Raw genomic sequence first — 26,197 nt, 5'->3', positions numbered from 1 at the left:
AAGGGTGTGGGGAAGGCTGCTCCGGGGCTTTCCTTAGCCCCCTGACCCAATCTGCCACTTCTAGTAGAACAATGCATTGTTCATATCAAGGCTGCTGATCAAGTGATTAGGATCAGCAGGTTCCTTGATATTGTAAGTGAAGTAGCCTCCATGAGGTTTAGAAGTGACTTTTACTAGAAGATACACAAAGTTGTGGGTATTTGGGCAGAGACCTCAGGGTTGTGCTGTTTCTGAATAAAATTCCTATGAAGAAATTTAGGATACCAGAGTTGGCAAAACAGTTGCAAACCCTGCAAACAAACCTCCAGGTGCTGCTGCAGTGTCCTGTAGGCTTGGTCACCCAGAGTCTCCCACACAGTGGCTTCTGAGCACCTTCCCCAGACTTTTCAAAACAGACACCAGTATTCATGAAGAACACAGATACCAGGACACCACCTGGAAGTGGCATCAACTCCATAGGTAAACTGCAGGCTTGCTAAGCCCTTCATGACCCCAAAGGCACACTATAACAGAGAAATGAAATGCTCTACCACAGTCAAAAAAGGTTAGGCTGTGTCCTAAACCGTGATGACTGCACATTTTGTTTAGCAGATGCTCATGTATTCTCATTGTGTTTAGCAGATTCTCATTTATTCTCATTGTGTTTAGCAGATTCTCATGTATTCTATTTCCACGGAGCAAAAATCATACCTAAAATTGTTTTATGCCATTCTAGTTCAGATCAGTAACATACCAAAATGAATGTGGAACCCTTCAGATTGTAACCCACATCTTTCAGGCTGGTTAATTATTTATGTGGACCTGAGCATTCTATATTCCATCAACATGGAGACCAAGTAATGGTGGATTACCAGTTTCCACTTCTAGCTAGGCCAGCCTCCTGGGATGTGAGGTCCCAAATCACTGCTGCCCAAACCACTGGGCCCTGATGCAAGTTGTGTTCCAGCAAGACAGTCTCCTGCCTAAACTCTATGCCTCCCCTTTCCCCAATGTCACATTTTGCCATCACAAAGAAGCCACCAGTCTTACCTGCCCAGCAAAGAGCCCACAGACACCAATGATGCACAGGATGTTGAATACCGCTGAGCCCACGATGGTGCCAACTCCCACGTCGCCTTTGGTGATGAAGACCCCTGAAACACAGATCCCACATCAGCCTGGCTGTTGTGGCCCTGTTGCATTCCAAGGTGGGCATGGGGAACCTTTCATAAGCATTAGATTGTTCTCAGAATCTACAGGAAACAGCTGAGGGGTGGAGAGAGCTTTCTAATCTACAGAGGGATGATAGCTGCACAGGAGTGTGATGGGCTTGGGGTCTGGGACAAGTTCATGCACAGTAAAAGCATCACTTAAATAAAACAACAACAGCAGATGGGAGGCTGATGTTCTACTCATTGGGGCCCCCGGATTATCATTTTCTATGAGTGGCAGACAATCTCGGTCTGGGGGCCATCTATTCCCAGAGCCCTTTTCCTTCAGACAGTGAAGGGCTGAGATGTCCCTTAGTCTGTCACCTACCTATGACCGATGTGAACAGCTCTGGGGCCGAACTGCCCGCCGCCATGAATGTGGCCCCAGCCACATCTTCACTGAGGTGCAGGCGCTACAGAGGAGCAAAGACAAAGCACAGGTGAGTTGGGATTCCATCTCGGAAGACAGGTGACTGTGACACCTGAGAGTCCAAGCCCTGAGAAGCAAAGCCTGGGGCTTCAGTGAGAGCAGGACCGATGGGACCCGGGGCTGGTACTTAGTCCCTCTCAGCCTCCTTCTCCTTCTCACAGAGCGCAGCCACTGCTGCCGATCCCCTGCTGTGTCAGAGCTCCTCTCAATGTCCTCCTTAAGGGACAGGTTTGGGGAGGGAACTACATGTCTTTATGAGCTAAAGGCTCTTGGGAAGATCTAGGGGTCTTCAACCCAATTCCCGCAGGGGCTGTGCAGATGACAGTCAGGAGTGGAGTGGGCCCACGGGAGGCCACAGCAGGCGGTAGGTCTGAGGCTATGGTGGGGGCATTCACCTCTTTTCTATAGGCGGCATTGCCCAGTTCCCTCAGTGTGGCCAGATATTCGGATTTTTAAGAGATGCCAATAATCCAAACTTTTATGCAAAACTTCCTGATTTTTGTGATACTATACTGATCTCAGGCTAAATGAGGCTCATGGTAACCAATTTGTGAGTCTTTACTCTAGGAGGTTATGGAGGCATGTTGGGGTGTGGATGTGGGGATCACCCTCCTGAAACCCACTCCCCTTCCTTGAGGCAGTCTGGAAACCCCGGGATCAGAGAGTGGGAGTGAGGGCTTAAGGCTGAAAAGAAGGTAATGAGGCATCAGCCCTGCCAAGACGGGGTTTATACAATGAGCTCTCCAGGTTACTCTGTTTGTTAAACCAAAAGGTGATTTACAAGAGGACAAGGCAATTATACATTAGAGGCTGGTTACCAGATTTTGCATTTCTGCATTCAGTCATGACCCAGAAAGTATGCTGCTGGCTGCCAGTGAATAGCCAGTTCCCTCCTGGCAGTCAAGCTTGAGTGACATCCTCCTCTTCCCAGTGGCACCAACAGCTGCACTTCCTTGCTCAGCCAGAGAGGGGCGGTGTGGCCCTGATGTAGGTCACTGGCCTCCATTGAGTGACCCACAATAGTCTGCAGGAGAAGCCCTAATTGAGGATTTTGATCTAGGATCCTGACGCTAAGAGAGAGGTGCAGATAGCGAAAAGTTGCAAGGTGTGGCTGTGAGGGGTGCCCAAGCACTCCTGTCCCATGGAGCTAAGAGTCTGTGAGTGAGGTAGCCTGACCCACAGCTTGCAGCTCCCTGTATGGTTTGCCAAGACCTGCCAGGAGGTGGGAGCCATGCGTTGCTGTGGTTCTGTCCTGCTGGGGTATTAGTTGTGGCATCCAAACCTTGGGTTCATGTCCAGTTCCTCTCTCCCTCATCCAGCCAGTTTGTTTCTTCCTCTGTATCTTCTTACACCCCTCCATCATCCCCAGTTCACTTCAGCCCTGGCAATATCTCACAGGACTCTAGTCTTCTTAACTCTGGACTCCTATGTACCATGACAGAGCCCTCAAAAGCCCTCCCCAGCTCCCTCCAGAGCTTGGAATAATTCCTAACGCCCAGCCTGGCCTGCAGGGCTCCCCGTATGCTGGTGAAAAACCCCATCTTGGTTTTGCGGCTCAGATGTTCTCTCACCAAATAGCCTTCCTCAAAATACCTGGCCACTGACACCTTCCCTCTAAGGGCTGTTCTAATCCTGCCCCTTGCACAAGCCCTTTCCTGATCTCCTCTCAACTCTGTCCCTCGCAGCATCAATCTCTCTCCTTCCCCCACTCTCTCTCTGCGCTTCTGCACTCGCCAATTCCCCGCCACTTCCTCCAGCCCCCTGTGGATATTACCCTGGAGCTGCTCTGCAGCTAGGAGCCCTGGGATGGGATGGGACATGCTGTGTGTGATCTAGTTTCCTCCCAGCCCCTGGCATAGAGCTTGGTCCAGGCAGAGCCCAGCTTAGTGCTGATGTCAGAGGGGTGAGTAGTGTTCCAGACCTATTGTCACATCCTCCACTGCTCAAATGTCCCACTGCTGTCCTGGAAGCCTCCATATGGGTCCCAAAGCCTCCCACCCTCCCCATCCGACTTCATCTTTCCTAGACAAGCCTCTACTTGGCCCAGGGCTGCCACCTCATGGTCCTTGGGGATGCCAGGTCTTTCCACTCGCTGAGCTTTGGTTCATGTTCACTCTTCTTCCTGAAATGCCTCTCTCCCTTCCTGCCTCAGTGCAGCCGGGGCTGTCTACTGTGGCTTATAGGATTTCTCTAAACTCTGGAGACCCTCTGCATGTCCTGCAATGGTATCTCTCGGCTGTTCAAAATCTAGGGCCTGTCATTTCACACAAGGAGAAAGTAAGGTCCAGACAGGGGAAGGGGCTGGCATGGAGCAAGTGCTTTGCAAGCACCAGGGCCTGACCCCAGTTTCGGATCCTGGATCACTGCCTTTATCGCCTTCTCTTTCTCCCATTTTCTTTTCTTTGCCTTTTCCTGAACCCCACATTTTTCTGCTTTTAACTTTAAAGTATTTGAGACTGAGTGAGAATCTGCCCTGACCTCCAAGCAATGATTTGTTGAACAGTGTGGATTTCTCTCTCCACTCATCTTTCACAAAAGCTGGAAACAACATCCTTCTGTTTTTCTGCCCCACTCCCAGTTTTAGTCTACGACCAACCATGAAACACACAGTATCGAATCATTAAAAGGTGATTAGGGAACGCACAGGCAGTAAACAGAATCCAGGGCCGAGAGGCCCTCTAGGCCACTGCTGGTGGACCCAGGCCATGATCCTCTCATCTTGTGAGAAAGTGTAACTCCAGGGAGAACTGATCTCACGTCTCTTAGAAGATGTAAACACGTCAGGATCTCTAAATATATGTGAGCTCTGACCTCAGCCCACCCACCGTTCACAGACATAACGTTTCCCCAGCAATTAAGGTTGTTTAAGGTCCATGGAGCCAACACTGTCTTTACAGGAGACAGGCACGGGGCACCCACTCTTGTTATATGAATCTTGCTCATAAGACCAGATTCGGGGTGGGAGCAGGGAGAGCCCAGGAAAATGTGGTTGCTATTCTGTGCCCACTCCTCTGGTATCGCTGTGGGTCCGGGCAGTGCAGCCAGTTCTAACACCACCATGACCTGGTCCAGGCTCGTCTCTGGATGGAGTAGAGAAAAGTCTGAAGACTTGGAAATCAGGCTGACTTGGGCTCAAATAGTGACTCTATCCCTTGACCCAGGGCAAGTTGCTCAGCTTCTCTAAGCTCTGGTTTCCTTGTTTGTAAAGAGGGGATAATATCAGTCACCTGGCAGAATTCTTGAGATGATTAAAGACAAGTAGACATAGTCACACCACACTGTTTAGCGACTGAACCATATCAGGGACCTAGTAAAACAACACCCCCCCCTTAAACATTTTCTTTCCTTTTCCTCTCCTTATAACTTTTTTTGTTAAAAGACTCACACCTGCCCTATTTTCCTGCCATTTTCTGGCTCTTTGATTGCCTCTCCCTACAAGGGCGTGGGTATTCACAGGTTCTGTGTCCTCAACTGAGTAGAACACATGCTGACAACTGTACTGACATTTCCGGAATATAATTTTGATATTCACACCAAAAAATTTGCATGGGAAAGAGAAAGAGTTGTTTTGCTCTGCATGAATAATAAACCACCCAACGGTGGTATTTCGGAGATCACAGAGGACTCCAGTTACAGGTGAGGAACACCTCCTCCCCTTCAACATAAGGTGACCCCACTCCCAGGTGGAATTCCTCGGACAAAGGGCTTCCACACCTGCCCACTGTGCATTTCAGCTGCCACCTCACTTACTCTGTGCTACCGTGGAAGAGAACCCCTCCTGTGGCTCTCTAAATATTGTTATTGTGGGACACTTTTTATTTATTTAAGTATCCAACACTAACTTCCAGGATGTAGAAGACACTGCTTAGGGTATGTGGTTCTCTAAGTCTGTGGTTCCTGGACCAGGCAGCAGCCTCAGCATCCCCTGAAAAACGTATTAGAAATGCAAGTTCTACCCCCTCCCACTCTCCCCAGACCTACTGGATCAGGTACTCAGGGTAGAGAGAAGGAAAGGGAAGACACAAGCAGTTTTGAGAACTACTGGCATAAAGAAACCGAGTTCCGGACAGATGTGTCTGGGGGAGATGCGTTCTGGAAACAGGGATTCTGAATTTAAAAATAAATCGATAAATATAAATAAATAAATAAAATGGAAAGCTTTCAGATAAAGGAAGCTACATTTCCAAACAGACAAAGAGATGAAAGAGGCAAGAGAATGAAAGAGTTCTAGATCTGCTGAATATTTTTTGATGAACGGGGTTTAACTTGCTGTTCAGCCTGGCATGCACTGTGATTATTTCTAACAGGGACACTTTCCTGATCTCTGTGGCCAATTCTTTCTTCTCAGTGCTTCCGCTTGGAGCATTTCTGTACATATACAGAGAGAGGAAGCGTGGCAGAGGTATGTGGTTGGAGGTTTTTAATCCTGCGAGGACGCCACGGATATCAAAGGAGAGTTATGGAGGCAGAAGGAAACACAGGAGAGAGAGGTGGAGGAAGTAACAGAGAGAAAGGAAGAGTGAGTTTAAAAGGAAAAGAAAATGGGGAAGGAAAACACAAATAGTACCATTAGTTAGGTCTAAATGGAGTTGGGGAGGTTGATCCTCTGGGTTTTCGTCTGATTATTGATCAGAGTCATGAAATGCTCAGTAGACTGATGACACTTTTGTGCTAATATTGCACATTGCTCTCAAACATGGTGATGCCTGGTGTTCCCATTGCAGCTGCCCTGCAAGGGCTCCCCAGGACTTTGGTGACGAGGCTGGAACAGTACAGGGCACAGGTCCAGTTCCCAGTCTGGCTCACACATACCGAGAATATGAGGCACGTACCTCACAGATCTTTTCCAAGGAAGGGACGAAGAAGTCATCACACACAATGGCCAGCGCATAGAACATGTATATGGCCTGGAAGAGAGGAGATAAAAGGGGTTAAAGTTAGAGTGAGGCAGAGCCAGGAAGATGAGCGTCCAGCCACCTTCTACTTTGATAATGTCTTCTGTCATCATGAATTCAACATCTTAAATAGCAAGTCTTTCCAATGCCCACAACACTCTCCTGTGACCTGGTCCCAGCTTTCTCTCTGATGTTATCACCTGTCACTCTCCTTTTGCCCACCTCCCTTTCCATGAAACATGCCATGGATTCCTGTCTCAGGGCCTTTGCACCTGTTCTTCCCTCTGCCCTGAACACTCTCCCTCAAGATATCCCACTGGCTCACGCCATCACACCCTTCAGGTCCCCACTCAAATGGCAACCTGTTTCCCCCCAACTCCCATTTCTCTCTATGTCATTTATCTCTTTGGTTTTTCCTGATACATTATATGTTAAATTAATTCATCTATTGTCTGTCTCCTCCACCAGAAGTTCATGAGGATATGATGTCATATAATTAATTTCATATAATGATTGCCATATCCCCAGCAGTCAGCACAGGGCCTGGTATATAGTAGGTACTCCATAAAGGTATGTGGAATGAGGGAATAAATAAACGAACACTTCCAACTGAACCTGTTTACTCACCGGATCCCTGCAGGAAAGCTTTGCAAACTTGCTTCTGCATCTTGGTCAGCTATGACCAGGGTATCCCCTGGAATTCTACCTTCTGGCCAGAAATTCCCTCTCCACTGTATCCAACCCCATGTTTCCTCTCTAACTAATGAAATCTTACGAGGATTTCAGTGTTGACTGACCACTCAACATCCTTCTCCCACTCTTTCCTAAGGAGACCCCAGTTTTGTCCAAATATCCACCATGCCCCATGTGGAAGGTGACCCTATCCTTTTCTCCAGGAGTGGATGCTGATTGGTCAATCAGTATGTAGTATTCCTTAGCTGTGGCCATTGGTTCAGAGGTGAGCACATGACCTAGGCTGGCCCAATTAGAGAGCAGGAAAGGCTTTTACTTTTTGCCAAAGGGAGCCATTTCTCACCCTCTGTTGCTTGCTGTGGACCAGGAAGCTGGGAGCCCTCATTGCCACTGACAGTCATATTGAAGGAATCTGACTTGAGAGGAAGTTGATCCTGAATCAGAAAAAACCTAAGCCCCGGATAACATCACTGAGCCCTTGATCAAGTGCCCACCCTGCCTCTTGACTTCATAACATACCATGAGCATTGTTGAGGCCAGTTTGATTTAGAATGTCTCTGTTACTCGCTTCTCAAAGCATCTAATAGGTGTGGTTCAAGTTCTAGCACCCTCAGCAGTGACATTGCATTCATTTATTGACCTCCCAGTATATTTTCCTTTTGAGAAGTGCTCCTCAGGTTGGGAGTCATACATCCCCTCCTCCTCACACAGAGCACACACACATGACCCAGGATAGCCATAGAACATCCATGCCCTGTCACACAGTGGAGAGTCAGGGACAGGTCTGTAAGGGCCAAGCAGAGATAAATGGAGAAGCTGAGAGAGAGACACCTTCTCTTTATGGATATAAACACCCCACATCTGGAGCTGCTAGAGGCAGCTGTCATACAGAGAAAACTTGCCTGAGAAGAATGCTGCTCCCACAGTGAGAAGCCGACCCAAGAGATAGGACAGGCACATGCACACACACACATGCACACACACACGCATGCACACATGAAAACTACACACACAGGCACACACACGCAAGCATGCATGCACACACACACACACACACACGTCCCAAATGACACCATGTGACCCCTGGCCCTGGCTCCAGTCTAAAATCAAAATCACTTTCCAATTTCATGAGCCAGTAATAGGCCTTTTACACTTAAGCAGTTTTAAGTTTCTGTCACTTGCAACTGTCCTTCATGAAGCCTCTGTGGCAACCCAAGCATGAAATGATCTCTGTTGCCTTTGACTCTTGGCAGTTGCACTAATGTAGCCCCAGGGTCCCTGCTTTGTATGAGCTTGTTTGCTTTTCACATGTATGTTTGGTCTCTTCCATAAGATTGTAAGATTCTAAAGTATGCTTTAACGCTAGATCCTGTGGAAATAGACAAATGCACAAAGACATATGCACTAGTATTTTCATTCCAAAATTGCTGACTACAATAAGTTATCAAACCTAGCAAAATATACCTTGGGGAATGGGTTATGTAAACTGTGGTTCATCATTCAATAAGACGCCCTTAAAAGGGATTGTGTAAATCCAATATGAAGTGACAAGGAAAGGCATTCACAATACATTGCTAAATGAAAAACAGCATTACAATCTCTTTTTTTATTAAATAATCTATGTATATGTGTATATACACATATTATATATTTGCATATAAGAGTTTGTAGGGACATTAATCAAAATAGTGGCTACATTTCTCTCTCAGTTGGTGTGACTATCTGTATTTTATAATCCCTATCTATATTTTGTAATATTTTCACTCTGAAATAGTATTTCTTGTGTAACTTTGGTAGGTGACGGGAGATTTTAGAGGTAAGAACTCTGTCTTATACTTCTCTAATTTCTGAGGAGCCTGGGATGCTTGGCATGGAGAAAAATCTCAAAAATAACTCATTAATAGATCTATTCATAATCTGTACAAAATTATTTGCCAATGGGCTTTTTATTGAAAATGTCGATTAACGGGAGTGGTGGCTCACGCCTGTAATCCCAGCACTTTGGGAGGCCGAGGCAGGCGGATCACAAGGTCATGAGATCGAGACCATCCTGGCTAACACGGTGAAACCCCATCTCTACTAAAAATACAAAAAAATTAGCTGTGCCTGGTGGTGGGCTCCTGTACTCCCGGCTACTCGGGAGGCTGAGGCAGGAGAATGGCGTGAACCCGGGAGGCGGAGCTTGCCATGAGCCGAGATCGCGCCACTGCACTCCAGCCTGGGCGACAGAGTGAGACTCCGTCTCAAAAAAAAAAGAAAAAAAGAAAAAAAAAAAAAGAAAATGTCAATTAAGAATAATTCTTGCTGTATTTTGTAGCCTGGGAATAAATCAGAAAATACATTCCAAAATTGCAATGGACTCAAACCCTCTTTTGCTGTATGACTTGGCTGATCCAATGATATGCAGGTTTTCAGATTAGCTTTGAAAGGACACTCACATTAGGTAATTGGGATACAGAATTGCACATTTGTAGATTAATCAAGATCTAAATAAGCTGTCCATAGCTGACATATTCAACTCACTGAAACAGCCAACACTGCCTAGAAGTCTGTAAACCATCTCACCAAGAATATGTTCCAGTATTACATATTGATCTGGTTTTGTGGCAAGAAGCTCCATCTAACACACTGTTATATCCATGCTACAAGGGGGATGAGAAATGAGATCTGCCAAGCACTCAGGACTTTCCAGGGTAATGACTATCAAAAGCTGTGTTAGTTCTCGTGAGCTGGGCAGCATGAGGCAGGGATGCTCACTGTTAACCAGATGCCCTTTGACATAGCACCTCTGGGCACCCAGAGAGGCCCGCAAGGCGATGAGCCCTGGCCAGCCACAGAGCCCTTCCTGGCACCTGACGGTGGGCCTGCCACTCTGGCTACAAAACACTCTGCTCTAAGTGTCTCTCATGTTACCCACTGGAAAACAGGTCCCTGCAGCACAAGCAAAGAGAACAAAGGAAGAAAACAAAGGTTCAAAGTCAAATTTTAGGATGCAGAAAACCTACTGGGAGTGTGACATTGATGGTACTATTAATACAACTAGCACAAATAGTTTTAATAAAGTAAGGCATCTTTAGGTTACTTTGGCCATTCTTATATTTTCAAAGGATATATTAATATCATTGACAATAATAATAATAATCACATTTGCCACTGTTTGTTGAGACAAGAATTCCAGGCATGCTCCAGGTATATTACCTGGACTTTCTCAGTTCTTCTAAATCTTATATGAGGCAGGGAGTTACTGGTCCCATTTCCCAGACAATGCAGAGGGTGTGGCAACTTACCCAAGTACACACGGCTAGCAAATGGCAGGGCTTAGATTTGACCCCAGGACTCCCTCCAAGCCTTCCCACAGAGCCCAGCTATCTCCCTGTATAAAGATCATTTCTGGTTCACCACCCCATCTCCACTTTTTCTGATATTCAGCTCATTTACTAGTGAGCTGTCTTCTCCAACGGCAGACAGTGAGGGATATTTTTAGAATTCCAGCCATCCACTTTTTGGGGCTGCCTGTCAGAGCCATTGAAGTTCTTTATCAATATTATTATTTTTACCAGATGCACTACAAAATATGAGACAGGTTTGAACTCCCGAAAATGCTTGGGCTGGCCCAACACCCTGAGGCAGCCCAAATATGCTGTAACTCACCCTGGAATCCAAGCCCGTGGCTTGGCTACAGCAGCCGGTACAAGTGAATGTGGAGTGCCTTCTGGAAATGATGAATGACGGGCATTTAGAGAAGACAGGGGGGTCTTTTGGAGTTTCAGCTTTAGTCTCATGATCACAAGGCTTCTCTTCCCAGGGAACTTTTTAGAACCCTCTGAGTGGGAATCTGCTTTGGCCTTGATCATGTGTAGCCTGGACCATGAGCAGTGTTTTATGTTCGTGTCTCTGGCCTCCCTTTTGTTTTATGTTCATGTATCTGGCCTCCCTTCTATTGAGGGCAGCAGCTGTGTCCTCACATATTAATATCCACCCCTCCCAAGCATGGGCTCTCTATATATGAAGTGATGGATCCCAAGGAGGGTGGTGTTTGTGGAGTAGCTGGTGTTGCCTTTTTTTTTTTTTTTTTTTTTTGAGAGTGTCTCACTCTGTCACCCAGCTGGAGTATAGTGATGCACCGCACTCATAGTTCACTGCAGCTTTGTTCCACCAGACTCAAGAAATCCTCCTATCTCAGCTGCCTGAGTAGTTGGGACTACAGGTGCATGCCACCATGCCCGGCATTGTTTTTGTATTTTTTTTTTAGAGTCAGAGTTTCACCATGTTGCTCAGGCTGGTCTCAAACTCCTGAGCTCAAGTGATCTACCCATTTGGGCCTCCCAAAGTGCTGGGATTGCAGCTGTGAGCCACCACAGCTGGCCTGGTATAATCTAGCAAGGGAAATGCCCTAGTAGCATGGACAGGGCACAAGCAGCTGCTAAAAGCAACAAAGCCTGGAGTCTTGGGGGAAGCCCAGGGCATGGTATGGGAATCTCCCATCAGGTCCTAGACTTGACACTTCCAAGCTGTGTGACTTTGTGTGACTCTTCTTACTTTGCTTACCCTTCAACATGGGCCTCATCACAGCATGCTCCCTAGTGCTTACAAAGCTGTTGTGAGAAGTAAATGAAAAGCAATGAGCAAAGGGGCTTAGACATAGCGCAGCCCCTCATGCACTGCCATTGTTGTGGCAACAATAATGATGCCATGAGAACATGCCCAAGCTAGCCTGCTGGAGGAAAACAGACATGCAGGGTAGAGACAGGTCACCTCGGTTGTCCTGGCTAAGGCTGTTAGAGATTAGCTGGCAAGCAGCTAACCCCTAGACTTGGGTGAGCCCAACTGAGACAGGCCCAGCCCAAGTTCAGCAGTTCAGCTGAACCAGAAAAACCCATGAACCAATGAATTGTTTATTGTATGTCACTGAAGTTGTGAGCCCATTTGTTACGCAGCATTATTGTGGCAGTCAGTATGTTGATAGTGTCCTTTGATGTACAGGTAACAGATACAGCCCAGATAATAAAAAGAGCCACAGTGAAAAAACAATAATGAGTAATTTCCAAGAAGCAGACTTGAAACATTCCTAACAGACAAAATGACAAAGTAGAACTTTCAGGGATAGCTCCACTCAGCTGAAATAATATTTATATGTTTAAAGCATACACTATTTGGAGGCCACCAAGGAAAATGATGATTCTATTCTGAGGCAGGCATGCCTTAGGATTTGAAGAGTTATTTATTTATTAATTCAACAACAATGTGTGCGGCACCAACTCAAAGCCAGATGCACTGCTTGGTGGGAAGGGTCTAAGACTTAATAAGTTACTGTCCTTCAACAAAGAAGAATGGCCTGAGGCCCATTTGGAAGTACCCAACATAAGAGGTTCACCTTAACTCAGTGTGGAGATCTTAGGACAGAGTTCTGTAATGCGGCAGATGCTGTTGGTGGCCTATTCATTAGTCATTAAACCTTGTATTTTGCAAACACAACTCATATTTTGTTCTGAATAACAATGTGCTCAACTCTTCTGGCCTTCTCGGATCTAGTCATGGCCATGTGACACAGTTTTGGCCAATGAGAAGAAAGCATATATCCAGCTAAAGTCACCCTATCTTCCGGCCTGCAACTTGGATGTGATGTCTGGAATGGCGGCAGCCATTTATGACTATGAGATAACAAGCCTGAGGATACATATCAACATGCTGAGGGCAGCAGGGCCCTGAGGACACCGTGCACCATCTGGACTAATGCCTGAAATCAGCTCCTTCTGTATTTCTAACTATGTGAGGAAAGGACTTCCTTATTTGCTTCACTCACCACCATTGGCTGGGGGCTCTATACTTGAAGCCATGTGCTTCCCTAACTGATGTGAGCCACAGAAGAAACTGTGCTGGGTAGAGGTAGTGCAAGGAGAAGAGAGAGGAAGTGGCTATTGACCCAGGATTCTGAGAAAGAATTACTATCTCATTAGGTAATTTCAAAGGTTGATTGAGACTAATAAAACTAAAGAACTTTGTCTACAGTGGTTAAATGGAAAAACACCTAAGATAACAGGAAATCATCATGGCCCATGACATATTAGAGGTGAGCAGGCTCTAGCTGGAATGTTGATCTACATAAGGGCTTCTGAATACTGAGGGCAAATGTATTTGAATGGCAGGACGTTAACCCTGCTGTTTTATGTTGCATCGACAGTCAGCGATTTTCACAGACAATTTCTTTTTACTACATCATCTGCACCCCTGTCTCTCTGTCTTTAGTTTCAGTGAAGGTGTTGTGGAGAAGCAATTCTTAGGAAAGCACTACAGAACTGTGGCCTTGGTGGAAATTGTTCTAAATCTTAAATCTCCCAGGGAACATGGCTGGAATAATAATAATAATAAAATCTTCCTTTTCCTCCTCTTTTTCATAGTTTCAAGTTATCACATATAATTAACCTTGGAATATAAAAGTTTTTTTTTTAATTTATTTTCCCTGATCACAGGCTCTGTATCTAATAGCCCCATGAGGACAAGGTGGAACTGACCATGGGTCTGCTGTAGGGTGCTGCTACCAGTGTGAATATCATTGTTCTGGAACCATTCATTGATTCTAGTCACTAGAGAGAAATGCTCAGTCTCACAGTCGAGGTTCTGAACAAGAGGATTTGGGGTGGGGGTTTGCAGGGAAGAGGAATGTAGCAGAAGGCTGTTGGTGTCCCTTCCCTTCACTATATTCCTCAAACTATATTTGAACCCAGGTGACCCACTGGGTTCAAATCCTGACCACCACACCACACCACACCACAACACACAGCATTCCAGGAAGAGGACAAGCCTGCTTTCTATTTGAGGAATGTCTACAGCTCTAACCTCTACCAGGCCTCAAATCCCCTACTATGGAGACCTCTCTTAAGACTGAGGCTCTTACCCTGGGGTCCATAAGCCCCTCTACCCTCCAAAGAGCACTCAGAAAGAATTTGTGAGTTTGCTAAGGATGCGAACAAATTACATCTTTGTTCTCTCTAACCTCTAATTGGAATTCAGCACTTCCTTCCACTATGAATACAGGCAATATGCCACAGTAATACTGGAAAAACCTGGGAATATGTCCCCAGCAGACGTCACAGATCTTTCATATCACATTACTCATGTTTCAGAGACCTCAAACTATCATTTGTGTTCATCATTACTTCAAAAATAAGTAGCTATGAGACCTAATGCTAGACCTTCTATCTAATGTATTAACAAAGTATCCTATGTTACCATATCACTTTATGTATCCCAGAGTCACCAGGAAATGCAGATAAAATGGGGGTCCCTAGCATCACTCCAGAAGATCTATTTAGCAATCTTGGTTGGGGCTCAGGGATCTCCATTTCTGACCAGTACCAGGTGCTGCATGGGAACACACTGGGGGACATTCTTGTACATTTCCTGGTCTGCTTCCATAAAACTCCTTGAGAAGGAGTCAGTGATATGGTTTGGCTCTGTGTCCCCACCCAAATCTCATGTTGAAGTGTGACCCTGAGTGTTGGAGGAGGGGCCTGGTGGGAGGTGATTTAATCACAGGGGCAGAGTTCTCCGATGCTATTCTTCTGATAGAGTTCTCCCAAGATCTGCTTGTTAAAAAGTGTGTAGCACTTCCACCTGCTCTCTCTCCTCCTGGCCATGTGAAGATGTGCCTGCTTCCCCTTCACCTTCTGCCATGATTGTAAGTTTCCTGAGGTCTCCCCAGAAGCAGAAGCCTGTACAACTCGCAGAACTGTGAGCCAATTAAACCCCCTTTCTTAATAAATTTCCCAGTGACAGGTAGGTCTTTACAGCAGTGTGAGGACAGATAAATACATCCAGAATATTGGGGAGGTCTAATGTACCTGTCAGGGTCTGGGCAGAAAGCAGAAGCCAACTCAAAAGGGTTTGACCAAAGAGAACTCTTTTCTAACTGAAGAGAATGTAATGAAGGACTTATTTGTAGCAGTGCAGTCAGGGTTAGGGGAACCAGCAAAGATGGTGGAGACCCCCAGAGCCTAGCAATAATGGGAACCTTTGGCCCGAAGGTGCAAGAGGACATGGAGTTGCTGCAGCCTGTTAAGTGTGGGGAAGGGGGTTAAGAGCATGTAGATGATCACAGGAGTGGAGGGAAGCAGCTGCTGCCAGACCCTGGAGAGCCAGGACGGGGCAAAAAAGAAGTGTCTGGGCCTCTCACTCTTCCTGCCCTCCCCTCTCCTGCCACAGCTTCCCATCAGTTGAGGTGAAAGCTAGAGGTGTGGGAGCCCTGGGGCTAAGGTCGTTAGCGGCTGATCTCCCTGTCCAGAGCAGGGCAGAGAAGAATGGAGAATGGGAGAGGGGTTGGAGCAGAGAATAACCTCCCAGGAAGCTTGGGAAAGGACGGAAAGGAAACGGGAGGCACAAGTGGGATAGGAGGGCCACGGGAGCGGAAGGATGAGGAAAGGGACATGAACAAGTCCTTAAGTCTAACTCAACATGAAGGCACCAGGCCTTTATCACTTCCTTGCCCTCACTGCCGATTTACTAAGGCCCTCAATAAGTACATACGTGATAAAATCATTGTACAAAACAAGTACGTGCAAAGCATCAGGATACAGGAAACATGAAAATACAAGTAGTGTGTTAAGAGGAGGGAGCAGAAGAACACTGATATGGCATCTTACAGCCCCCGTGGATTTGTGCCTCCCAGAAGTGCTGGGGGCTGGCCAGGGAGGGGCAGGCCCATTACGGCTGGACAGGTCTGACCTCCCACAGGGGTTCCCTGACCCACTCTTTCTTGGGTTCCTGAGCTGGACTGCTTCCTGGGGTTTGTGAACCATTTCCATTTCTAAGTCAGCCTATGTATTGGTTTTCTTAAATAAGATAGAGGAAAGCAAACCTAGTTGGGGAACTGGAAGGGCCAATAACTCTGGGAGGGGCTGCATCATTAAAAAAGCCTCTCTCTGTCCATCTCTCCCTCTATTTTAGTCACTGTTCATATATACACAGTATATATTGGATGTATCAACATATACAAATATTGTATATATTCCCACATATCTATTAGTTTGGATTAAATGTTTTAAACTATTTTTATTGTGGTAAAATAGGCATAACATAATTTGCCATTTTAATAATTTTTAAATCTACAGTTCAGTGGTGCATTCATGCCATGAAACCATCATCGCCATCCATCTTCAGAGCTTTTCTGTTTTCCCAGATTGAAACTCTGTCATTATTAAACAATAACTCCCCATTTCCCCTTCTCCTTAGTCTCTGGTAACCATCATTCTCCCTTCTGTGAATTTGACTGTGCTAGGTACTTCATACAAGTAAAATCACATGATATTTCCTCTTTTGGGACAGGCTTATTTCACTTAGCATAATATATTCAAGGTTCATCCCTGTTGCAGCATGTGTTAGAATTTCCCTCCTTTATAAGGCTGAATAATATTCTATCATATGTCTATACCAAATGTGCTTATCCATTTATCTGTCTACGGATGGTCTGTTTCCATCTTTTAGCTGTTGTGAATGATGCAATATTCTTTGAGTCCCTGATTTCAATTCTTACGGGTATAAACCCAGAAGTAGAATTGATGGTTCACATGTAATTCTGTTTTAAATCATTTGAGAAACTGCCATACTATTTTCCACAGCAGCTGCACCATTTTGCATTCCTAACTATAGTGTAAATGGGTTCCAAATTCTCCACGTCCTTGCCAACACCAGTTATTTTCTGATATTTTGATAGTAGTCATCCTAATAGGTGTGAAGTGGTATCTTACTGTGGTTTTAATTTGCATTTTCCTAATGATTACTGATTTTGAGCATCTTTTTATATGTTTATTGGCTATTTATATATCATTTTTTGCAGAAAAGTCTATTCAAGTCCTTTGCCCATTTTGAAATCAAGTTGTTTGTTTTTTGGTTGTTGACTTGTAAGGGCTCTTTATATATTCTGGATATTAACCCCTTATCAGATACATGATTTGCAAATGTTTTCTCCCATTCTGTGAGTTGCCTTTTCACTCTATTGATTGTGTCGTTTGATGGACGAAAGTCTTAATTTTTGATGTATTCCAATTTATTTTTTCAGCCACTCTAATGTGTGTGATGGTCCATATATCTATTTTTCTGCTGCCAAGAGAAGGTGATTGAGACATGCTTTTGGATTTGGTTAAAAAGTTTATTTTTTTCTTTTCAACTTTTAGGTTTCAGGGATAGATGTGCAGGCTTGTTACATGGGTAAATTGCATGTTGTGGGAGTTTGGTGTACAGACCATTTAGTCACCAAGATAATAAGCATAGTACCTGATAGGTAGTTTTTCAATCCTCACCTTCCTCCTACCCCCTATCCTCAAGTAGGCCCCAGTATCTGTTGTTCCCAGCTTTGTGTCCATGTGTACTCAGTGTTTAACTCCCACTTATAAGTGAGAATATGCAGTATTTGACTTTCTGTTTATTAATTTGCTCCAGCTCCATCCATGTTGCTACAAAGGACATGACCTCATTCTTTTTTATGGCTGTGTAGAATTCTATTGTGTATACGTACCACATTTTAAAAAATCCAGTCTACTGTTGATGGACATTTAAGTTGATTCCATGTCTTTGCTTTTGTGAATAGTGCTGCCTGCAATGTCTTTATGGTAGGACGATTTATATTCTTTTGGACCACTTGTGAAATATTCTATATATTGGGTATATACTCAGTAATAGGATTGCTAGGTCAAATGCTAAGTTCTATTTTAAGTTCTTGAGAAACCTCCAAATGGCTTTCCACAGTGGCTGAACTAATTTACATTCCCAGCAGCAATGTATAAGCATTCTCTTTTCTCCTCAACCTTGTCAGCAACTATTATTTTTTGACTTTTTAATAATAGTCATTCTATCTGGTGTGAGATGGCATCTAATTGTGGTTTGAATTTGCATTTCTCTAATGAGTAGTGATGTTGAGCATTTTTCATGTGCTTGTTGGCTGTGTTTTTATGTCTTTAAAAAAGTTCATTTTTGAAAAAGTGAAATCCCCTCTCACTGCCATCCTCCTGAAGCCCTGCTGCCAAGTATGATGGAGAAACAGAAATGTTTCCTGGTTTTCCTGGCAACTTTCCCCTGGCAAGCGCACATATACTCTGTGAAGCATGATTCTAGAGGAAGATACCTTCCTGGTTTGAGTCCATTATTTTCCAAGGAAGGGCCTCTCTTGTAGAATAAGGAATGTTAACTCCTCCTACATCTATATGAGTTTCCTTCCTTTACAAAGTATTACCCAGTAGAAGTCTTCATTTGGTTTGTACAAGAACAGGCATAGATGATTGAGGTTCTTTATCCCCATTCTGTGGTTGAGGGAAAGAATGACAGGCACAGGGTGGAGGCAGTGAGCAATGAGAAGTGTGGGAGTCCCTGGTGTTGTCAGAGGCTGCTGCCTGGGCCATGACCTCAACTGCCCACAGGAAACAGCAGGGTGTGGGAATGTAGAAATGAATGAGGTAGGGCCCACTGCTCAGTGAACAGTGCAGGACCATCTTTGACTCAGCCAGTTGTTGCAAGAGAATATGTACTTAGTGTGGTCAAAGCTTCTGATTCTTCAAGAAAAGCTGCAAAGCTGGGCTTCTAGATACAATCTCTTGATTTTGAGTATTGGACACTAAGTAGCCACTCTGTTCTCAGATCCTTCTCCCTTGCTGCTGCCTCTGTGCCAGGCACACTGGCTTCCTGGTTGTTGCTTGAATGATATCGGGACAATTTAGTTTACTTTTGTATCCTAGTTCCAGAGCAGTACCTGGTACTCCTTCTGGAATTTGAATGAATGAATGAATGAATGAATGAATGAGCCTTCAGTGGGCCGAGCCCTGGGCTCAATGCTTTATATGCATTAGCTCATTTCACCTTCCCAATAACCAACATACAGAAGTTGAGCCTACTGAATCTGATTCACGGATGAGTAAACTTACGTTTGGAGGAAATAAGAAAGATGCCTGATTTACAGAGTCAGCATTCATCCAAATTTAGTGCCACATGACTTCAAAGCCCCTGATCTGAATCATACAGCCTCCACTCTCAGTAGACTCAAGGCACTGAAGACGTCTTGTCACCATCCCATTCATTCATTCATTTAAAGGTGCCATTTAGTGTGAGAGGGAAATTGGCTCTCAGGTGATAGGAACCAATACAAGGAAAAAGCCTCCGAGGTCTTGGTTGGGTTGCTCAGAAGCAGACCCTCAGATAAGAATCCATATGCAATGGGGGACCAATAAGGTAGTGGCAAAGGCAAGACAAGGAAGAAGAAGCAGCCAATGAGGGGTGTGATGCCAGGTGACACCTCAGCCTTAGCCTCACCCGCACAGAATGTGGATTGCGCCACAGAACTTGTCTCATCTTGAGGCAAAGCAGCTGGACTTTCCTACTACTATACCAATCAATCATTGGTTATTGACCCCCCCACCGAGAATGCAAATTCCCAGGTGCTTCCCACTCTCAGTGCCTCCTGGTGAAGTGGCTCCAGTAGCCTAAGGTAGTTCATTGAAGGTTGTAGGAGTGAAGCATTAGTAGCAAAGCACACAGAGCTGCTGGATAGACACAAAAACAAGGAAAAATAATTCATGTGGATCTAATGGAGCCCCAACATATCTTCTACATATGTAAGTGGAGCCTTTGAAATTAAAGCTAAACCTAGACTTACTGGATTCCACATACCCACAGAGGAGGGACACCTAACCTAGGTTTTAGAGAATGAGAAGATGGAGGCCGGGTGCGTTGGCACACGATGTAATCCCAGCACTTTGGAAGGCTAAGGTGGGTGGATCATCTGAGGTCAGGAGTTCAAGACTAGCTTGGCCAACATGGTGAAACCCCATCTCTACTAAAATACAAAAATTAGCTGGGCAGGGTGGTGCATGCCTGTAATACCAGCTACTTGGGAGGCTAAGGCAGGAGAATTGCTTGAACCCAGGAGGCAAAGGTTGCAGTGAGCTGAGAGCGAGAAGATAATACGGTAGGATTATCTGGAAGAACTGATACTTACATAACATCTGAGAAGATGAACAGGCATCAGCCATTAGGAAGGAAGTGGCAAGGGAACAGAATGAGTAAAAGCATGGTGTCAAAAATTGATGTGGTTTATCTTGAAAACTACAAATTATTCACTGTTGCTAGTATGTAGATTGTGCATGAGGGAGCACAAACAGATGAGACTGGAGGAACAGGTAAAGTTCGTTCTAGGAAGGATCACGCTACTTGGATGCATAAGTTCAGGTTGTCTGTCTTGAACAGGAATCACTGCTGACTCCACTAGATGAACCTTATCTGATGCTGATAATGAATGAGGTTTTGATAGTAGTGGTGATGATGATGGTGATGACAGTGATTGTGATATGATGATGGTGGGGACAAGGATGATGATGATGATGGTAATGGTGATAAGGAGCAGATGGTGATCATGATGACAAAGATGTTGGTGATGATGATAGTGATGATGGTGGCATTGATGATGGGACTTCAATCCTGTTTGTGCGACTCCAATCCAAGCCAGAATCCATGGATCTAACCCTGATTGCTTTCAGCAACACGAGAGGAAGCTCAGAATGCCTGTGACCTCTACTGGTTCATCAGATTCTTTCTTCCCTTTTATCCTCTCCCACTTTTCAATGATATTCCCTCCCCACTACTCCTCTAAACCCCAGTGGCATACCCTGTGGGAGTTCTGCTGATCCCAGGTAAACACTGGCTGGCTACAGGTCCTGTTTGCCAACACTGGGATCTTCCTCTTCAGGCTTACTTGAGAAGTGAGGACAATGACTTCTATCTAGGTATCTATTGTAAATATTAGATCATTTAAATTTTCTAGAGGCCTTTGAAATTTCAAAACTCATTCAATTGTCTACAAGATGATAGAGCTCTTCACTTCAAGGTTGGTAAGAAACCTACTTCTTGCCTAAAGGTTCTCATTAGTAACCTGAGCCTTTCCGAGGGTTATCACAATAAGGTAGGAATTTTCGTGCCAGAGTTACAGCAATGTTCATTGCCCAACATTGTGCTTTTAAAAGATACAAGACTGGTTAAAGTTATCAAGACTTTTGCATTCTTGCTTTTCTGTCACTTTCTTGTTCTCTCTGCAAACTCAGACTTGGGAGCTGATGGACATTGCTGCTACCAGATAACATCAAACAGTGGAACTGCTGGCCAATCAAGGGCAAGCAACCAGGACTTCCAGAAACAGAATAGGCCTGAGACACGGGACGCCAACAGCCTCGTAATCTGGCGCCTCTTCAAGCCTATATTCTTTAAATATTTATTCAACATTTATTCTGTGGAGGAGGGAGGAGAAAACTAATCTTCTATTAATAAAAAAGTGTGTATAGAAATAAAGCCTCTTACTAATTCATTTCCCCTGGCACAAGCATAGTCAATATTCTGCAAACAATTCTGCAAAATTTTTCCCCTTTTCCTTTCATTGTTATTCTCTTTCAAGTTTCTTTTGTATGTTTCTCAAGCAGGCAACTTCTTATGGGTGAATCTGAAGTTTTAATATTTAATATTTAGAGAGTGAACACATTTTATTTAACATGGGTAGCTACCACACACTGTTCAATTTTAAAATCTCAGCTGGCGGGGACAATGTGAGCACCTATGAGATATATGTAATATGTATATTTAGGCTGGCAATAGCAGAAGAAAAAAAGATCCCTCAGGTGGAGGGGATGGGTTTTTGCCTTCAGTTGTGTGGATTAATTTGTCTTCAGTTGTGTAATGACTTCTGTCACATGGAGATCCAAGTTAAGCAACACCGTATTTCCAGTTTATTATAATGATGTTTGAGTGCCCATTGTAGATTGACACCCTGAGAAGGTGCTCAGGGGGGTCACCCTACAATCTAGCTTTGTGCACCCAGCTGCTGAAAGCCATGGCAAGATTCCAAGGTTGGGACCATTTCTTTAACTGCCTCTCTATACTGTATCCTATTGCCAGAACTGACCTAATCCCACAGGATGTGTTCCTGGAGTGGAATATGATTTCTCATTAGTGGTGATGGGCCAACTAGGTCATCCTAGGGTGTCTAGCCAGATCGTTCTCAGGATAGGTACAAAGAGCTAACAAGCTGGATGGCAGTGGGTAGGGGCCCAATCTGAGGCTGTGTGTGCAAATGAACAAAGCCAACACACTTGTGTGGGGTTTAAACTCTGATCTTCGGTTTTATTGCTTAAGATTTAGTACAGCTAACGAAGCCAGACTGAAGCTTCTTATTACAGCACTTTCAACTTCACGCTTCAATGACAACCCATTAAAATAATTACCAGATGATTACTATGGACTTTTAACTAGGAAGTTCAAAACCTCTCTTGTTAGACAATTAGCTCAGTTGGGCACATGGGCTCCTTTGTCTCTGACTGATGTAGGCTAGCTTGAAATTCAGGGATATTCCAGGGAAACCTTGGTACCTGGACATCAGTACAAATGACTCCTGGTCTCAGTATGTCCTCTTCTTGCAATCTGTTCACCCAGTGTGCCCTTAGAGAGCAATCAGAACTCAAGAGAAAGATGTTCTCAGACAACATTTTGGTTCTACTGCTGTTAGAAGAACAATGTGAGATATTCTCATTGTTAATGAGAAGGATCTACACTTGCAGTTTGCAGATGCTGACACCAATGTTTAGGAGCCATGGCTACAAAGCAGAGAGCTAAAATTTAATCATGCTTCCAGTTACCTTCCCCAGGGCTCAGAAAAAGCAAGAAGCAGAGTCGCAAATGGGAATCCAGGAGATCATATAAATGGCTTATTGGGGTAAGCCATGCTGAAGCATGAGAGAAATAAATTTCCTTGAGGTTTTAAAAAGACTGGAGTACAGTGGTAGCTTTGAGTTTTTGCAGTTCTCTTCTGCACCTTACAAAACAGGAACGGAAGAAATTTGCTAGCTGGTTACCCTTGCTCTCCCCAGATGTAAATAAGTCAGTGAAGGTAGTAACGATACTGTGGTTACAAACCAGGAATCAGAGAGCCTGGGTCCATATTTCAGCTGTATGACTGGAGTTATTTTAATCTCACTAAGGCTTCAGTTTCCTTTGTGTGTAAAATTGGAAAAATAATAGTGCCAACCTCATATGGTTGTTTTGAAAGTGGATAATACGTGTAAAATTCTTAGCACAATAGCTGTAATGTTTCAAGCATTCCAGCTAGATAGTTTTATTGTTGCTGGGGGTCATTATTATTTTAATCAACTTGTTCAAAAACTGGGACCAACTGAGTAGAAATGGATTTAGGGAAGCTTGCATATGTTCTTCTTTACAAAATCACCAGGAAAGGTCAGCAGGCTTATTCTTCTACTGCATCTGTGGGGGCTACTTCCATAGAAACAGACACATAGGAGTGGTGTGCTGAAGAGGTTGGTTTATTTTTCTTCCTTTGACTCTTAAGAGCTTTTGCCCATCCAAAGAAACCCAAACCAGATTTCACATTCTAACAAACACATGATTTAGGATTCCCCAGCGGTCATCAGGGATGACCAACGCAATGGTAAAATCCAATCTGCCCCTGGATCCGATGTTAATTACAACTGAAAAGCAGATGGTGTCTAAATCTAGGCCCATCTGTTCCACATCTGTGGGACATTTCCCCAGTGGAGAAGACAGAGCCATAGCCAATTTCTTTTTGCCCCAAGAAAGACTGGGATTTTGCATTTAAGAAAATACCTTATTATTTGTCATGATAAGATTCTCTCTGATCTACATAACCACAGAAACATTAGGTCAGACGTCCAAACAAGGAAAGGTCAGCGGAAATACTCCCGGAATGTAGATGGCTTACAGGAGCTCAAGATGCTACCACAGTGAGACAGTCTGGAGACAAAAAAATATTTGAATCTGACTTGCCTATCAGTTTGTGAGACAACCCTCCTCCCCATCCACACACACATATAATTCTAATTATTAAGTGGCCTGGACGGAGAAATTATTTGATTGGATTTTATTAATTATACTTACATATATTTTAAGCACTGACAAAGAATTACCCCTTCTTCAAAGAATACAAAATGTACTAATTGAACAGAAGGATGAAAGTCATGCTCCTGTAGGGAATGCCAGTGTCACTAGAGTCTGGTCAGGTGGGGACTTTGAATCCACTGACATCAGCCAATAAAGAAAGCATTATTTAATGGACACCGAAGGTCCCTCTTCTTGGTTATATTTTATCATCAACTTTGCACCAGACAGGGAGTTATACCTCTGACTGTGGATCTAATGGGAGGTGTTGTGGAATAGCAGTGATCCAGTGTTTAAAACGTGTCTGGTACAGGGAGCAGAGGTACCCTTCTGCCCACTTCTGACAATGGACAACTTAAGATACACTGGCAGCTTCCTACCCACGACAGCTTCCTACCCACACCTCACCCTGTGACTTTCTACTTTTCTGCCTGCAGCTCCTACCAGTGCTAGAGAACTTTTCTCAGCCCATGTGCAGAGCACCCTGAAAGTGCCCGGGTTTTAACAACCCAAGAACAATTATCAACAACAGAGACAGGAGTAGGAACTGGTGCCTCAGTGACCTGGTCTTCTCCACCCTCCTTGGGACGATTTTGAGTTGTGGTCTACACAGTTCCTCTGAGACTCTTCCGCAGGATCAAGCCCCAGTTGTTCTCAGTGTTATCAGCTCTTTAATTCCCCCCTTTGCTGGCTTCCCCTTTTTCCGTCTCATTTCTCTCACTCCCTCACTTTTGACTCCTGGGGATCACTCCTGGGGATCAAATAAACTACCTGCACCTGGGGCTGTGCTGGAGTGGCTTGTATCTCATGAACTGTTATGAGAGACAATTATTAAAAATTCAGGACTGTTGTAAATCAGTTAATGTAACACTAGTAGTTGAAAACTTGCCACATGAGTATTTACACCACGGAAATTTGCAAATGCTATATGTCAGGGTTTTTATTATTTATTTATTTTAGGAGAGCCAGTTGTTAAATATTTATGAGCATACTGTTGTCTTCACCCAAGTCCTCATCTAGGGTTTGCTTTTGGGAGCACAGAAACTATGAGTGTGAGTAGCAAGTGCTCACAGAAGCCAACACATGAATATTTATGATAAAAAAAGAATCAAAATTTCTCATAATTATGACAAATAATTATGTAATTAATGCTTCTCAGGGCACTTAACTGGTGGAAGGATTAATGATTCTCAGGGCACTTAACTGGTGGAAGATAATCTGTTACTAGATTTAGAGTTAAGGGAATAGGTAGAGAAACTAAAAGGAAACTATACCAGGAGCTGTTGCCACTTGAAAGTCCTCTAGAAGAAAATATAGGAGAAAATCTTTGTGACCTTGGGTTACACAGTGATTTATTAGATAGAACACACAAAAGGAAAATGAAAAACTAGGAAAGAAAAAACATTGATAAAATGAGCCACATCAAACGAAACCAAACAAAACTTAACAATAAAAATACTTTGCTCTTCAACAGATGCTGCTAAGAAAATGAAAATGCAGGCCATAGACTGGGAGAAAATAATCACAAACTATGTATCTTATGAAGTACATGTATTCAATATGTATAAAGAATATGTACAACACAAAAACAAAAGAAATAATCCAATTAAAAATGAACAAAATATTTGAGCAAACACTTCACCCAAAACGATAATGAACAAGAAGGTGATGAAAAGATGTTCATATTATTTGTCATTAAGGAAACAAATAGAAGCCACAATGAGATAACTCTACACACTCACTAGAATGACTGAAGTAAAGAAAGCTGACAATATCAAGTGCTAGTGAGAGCACAGAGCAGCTGGAACCTCAGATATTGCTGGTGGGAGTGTGAAAGGTAAAGCCATGTTGTAAAACAGTTTGGTAGTTTCTTATAAAATTCAACCTATACTTAAATACCACTCCCAGGTATTTACCCAAGATAAATGAAAAATCTGTAGACACTAACTATTGTACATAAATGTTCATAATAGCTTTATTCATAATACCCCCAAACCAGAAGCAACCCAGATGTTTATCAATTAGTGAATGGATGAATGAACTTTAGTACTTCCATA

At 44.0% G+C, this 26,197-nt stretch overlaps 1 protein-coding gene across 2 annotated transcripts in view; it reads right to left on the bottom strand.

Annotated features, from left to right (window-relative positions):
* Window positions 1-26,197, bottom strand: part of SLC24A3 (solute carrier family 24 member 3) — a 510,137-nt gene that overhangs the window by 140,463 nt on the left and 343,477 nt on the right. For both annotated transcript variants that reach the window (XM_054541619.2, XM_024238868.3), the window contains exons 4-6: window positions 6,453-6,527; window positions 1,519-1,603; window positions 1,030-1,133 (exon numbers count right to left, since the gene is read on the bottom strand). In XM_054541619.2, the coding sequence (XP_054397594.2) occupies window positions 1,030-1,133; window positions 1,519-1,603; window positions 6,453-6,527 (264 nt within the window). The remainder of the gene's footprint in view (window positions 1-1,029; window positions 1,134-1,518; window positions 1,604-6,452; window positions 6,528-26,197) is intronic.

This window comes from Pongo abelii, chromosome 21 (genome assembly GCF_028885655.2).
Source record: "Pongo abelii isolate AG06213 chromosome 21, NHGRI_mPonAbe1-v2.0_pri, whole genome shotgun sequence".
Taxonomy (NCBI): domain Eukaryota; kingdom Metazoa; phylum Chordata; class Mammalia; order Primates; family Hominidae; genus Pongo; species Pongo abelii.
This window is presented reverse-complemented; position numbering and strand designations above follow the sequence as displayed.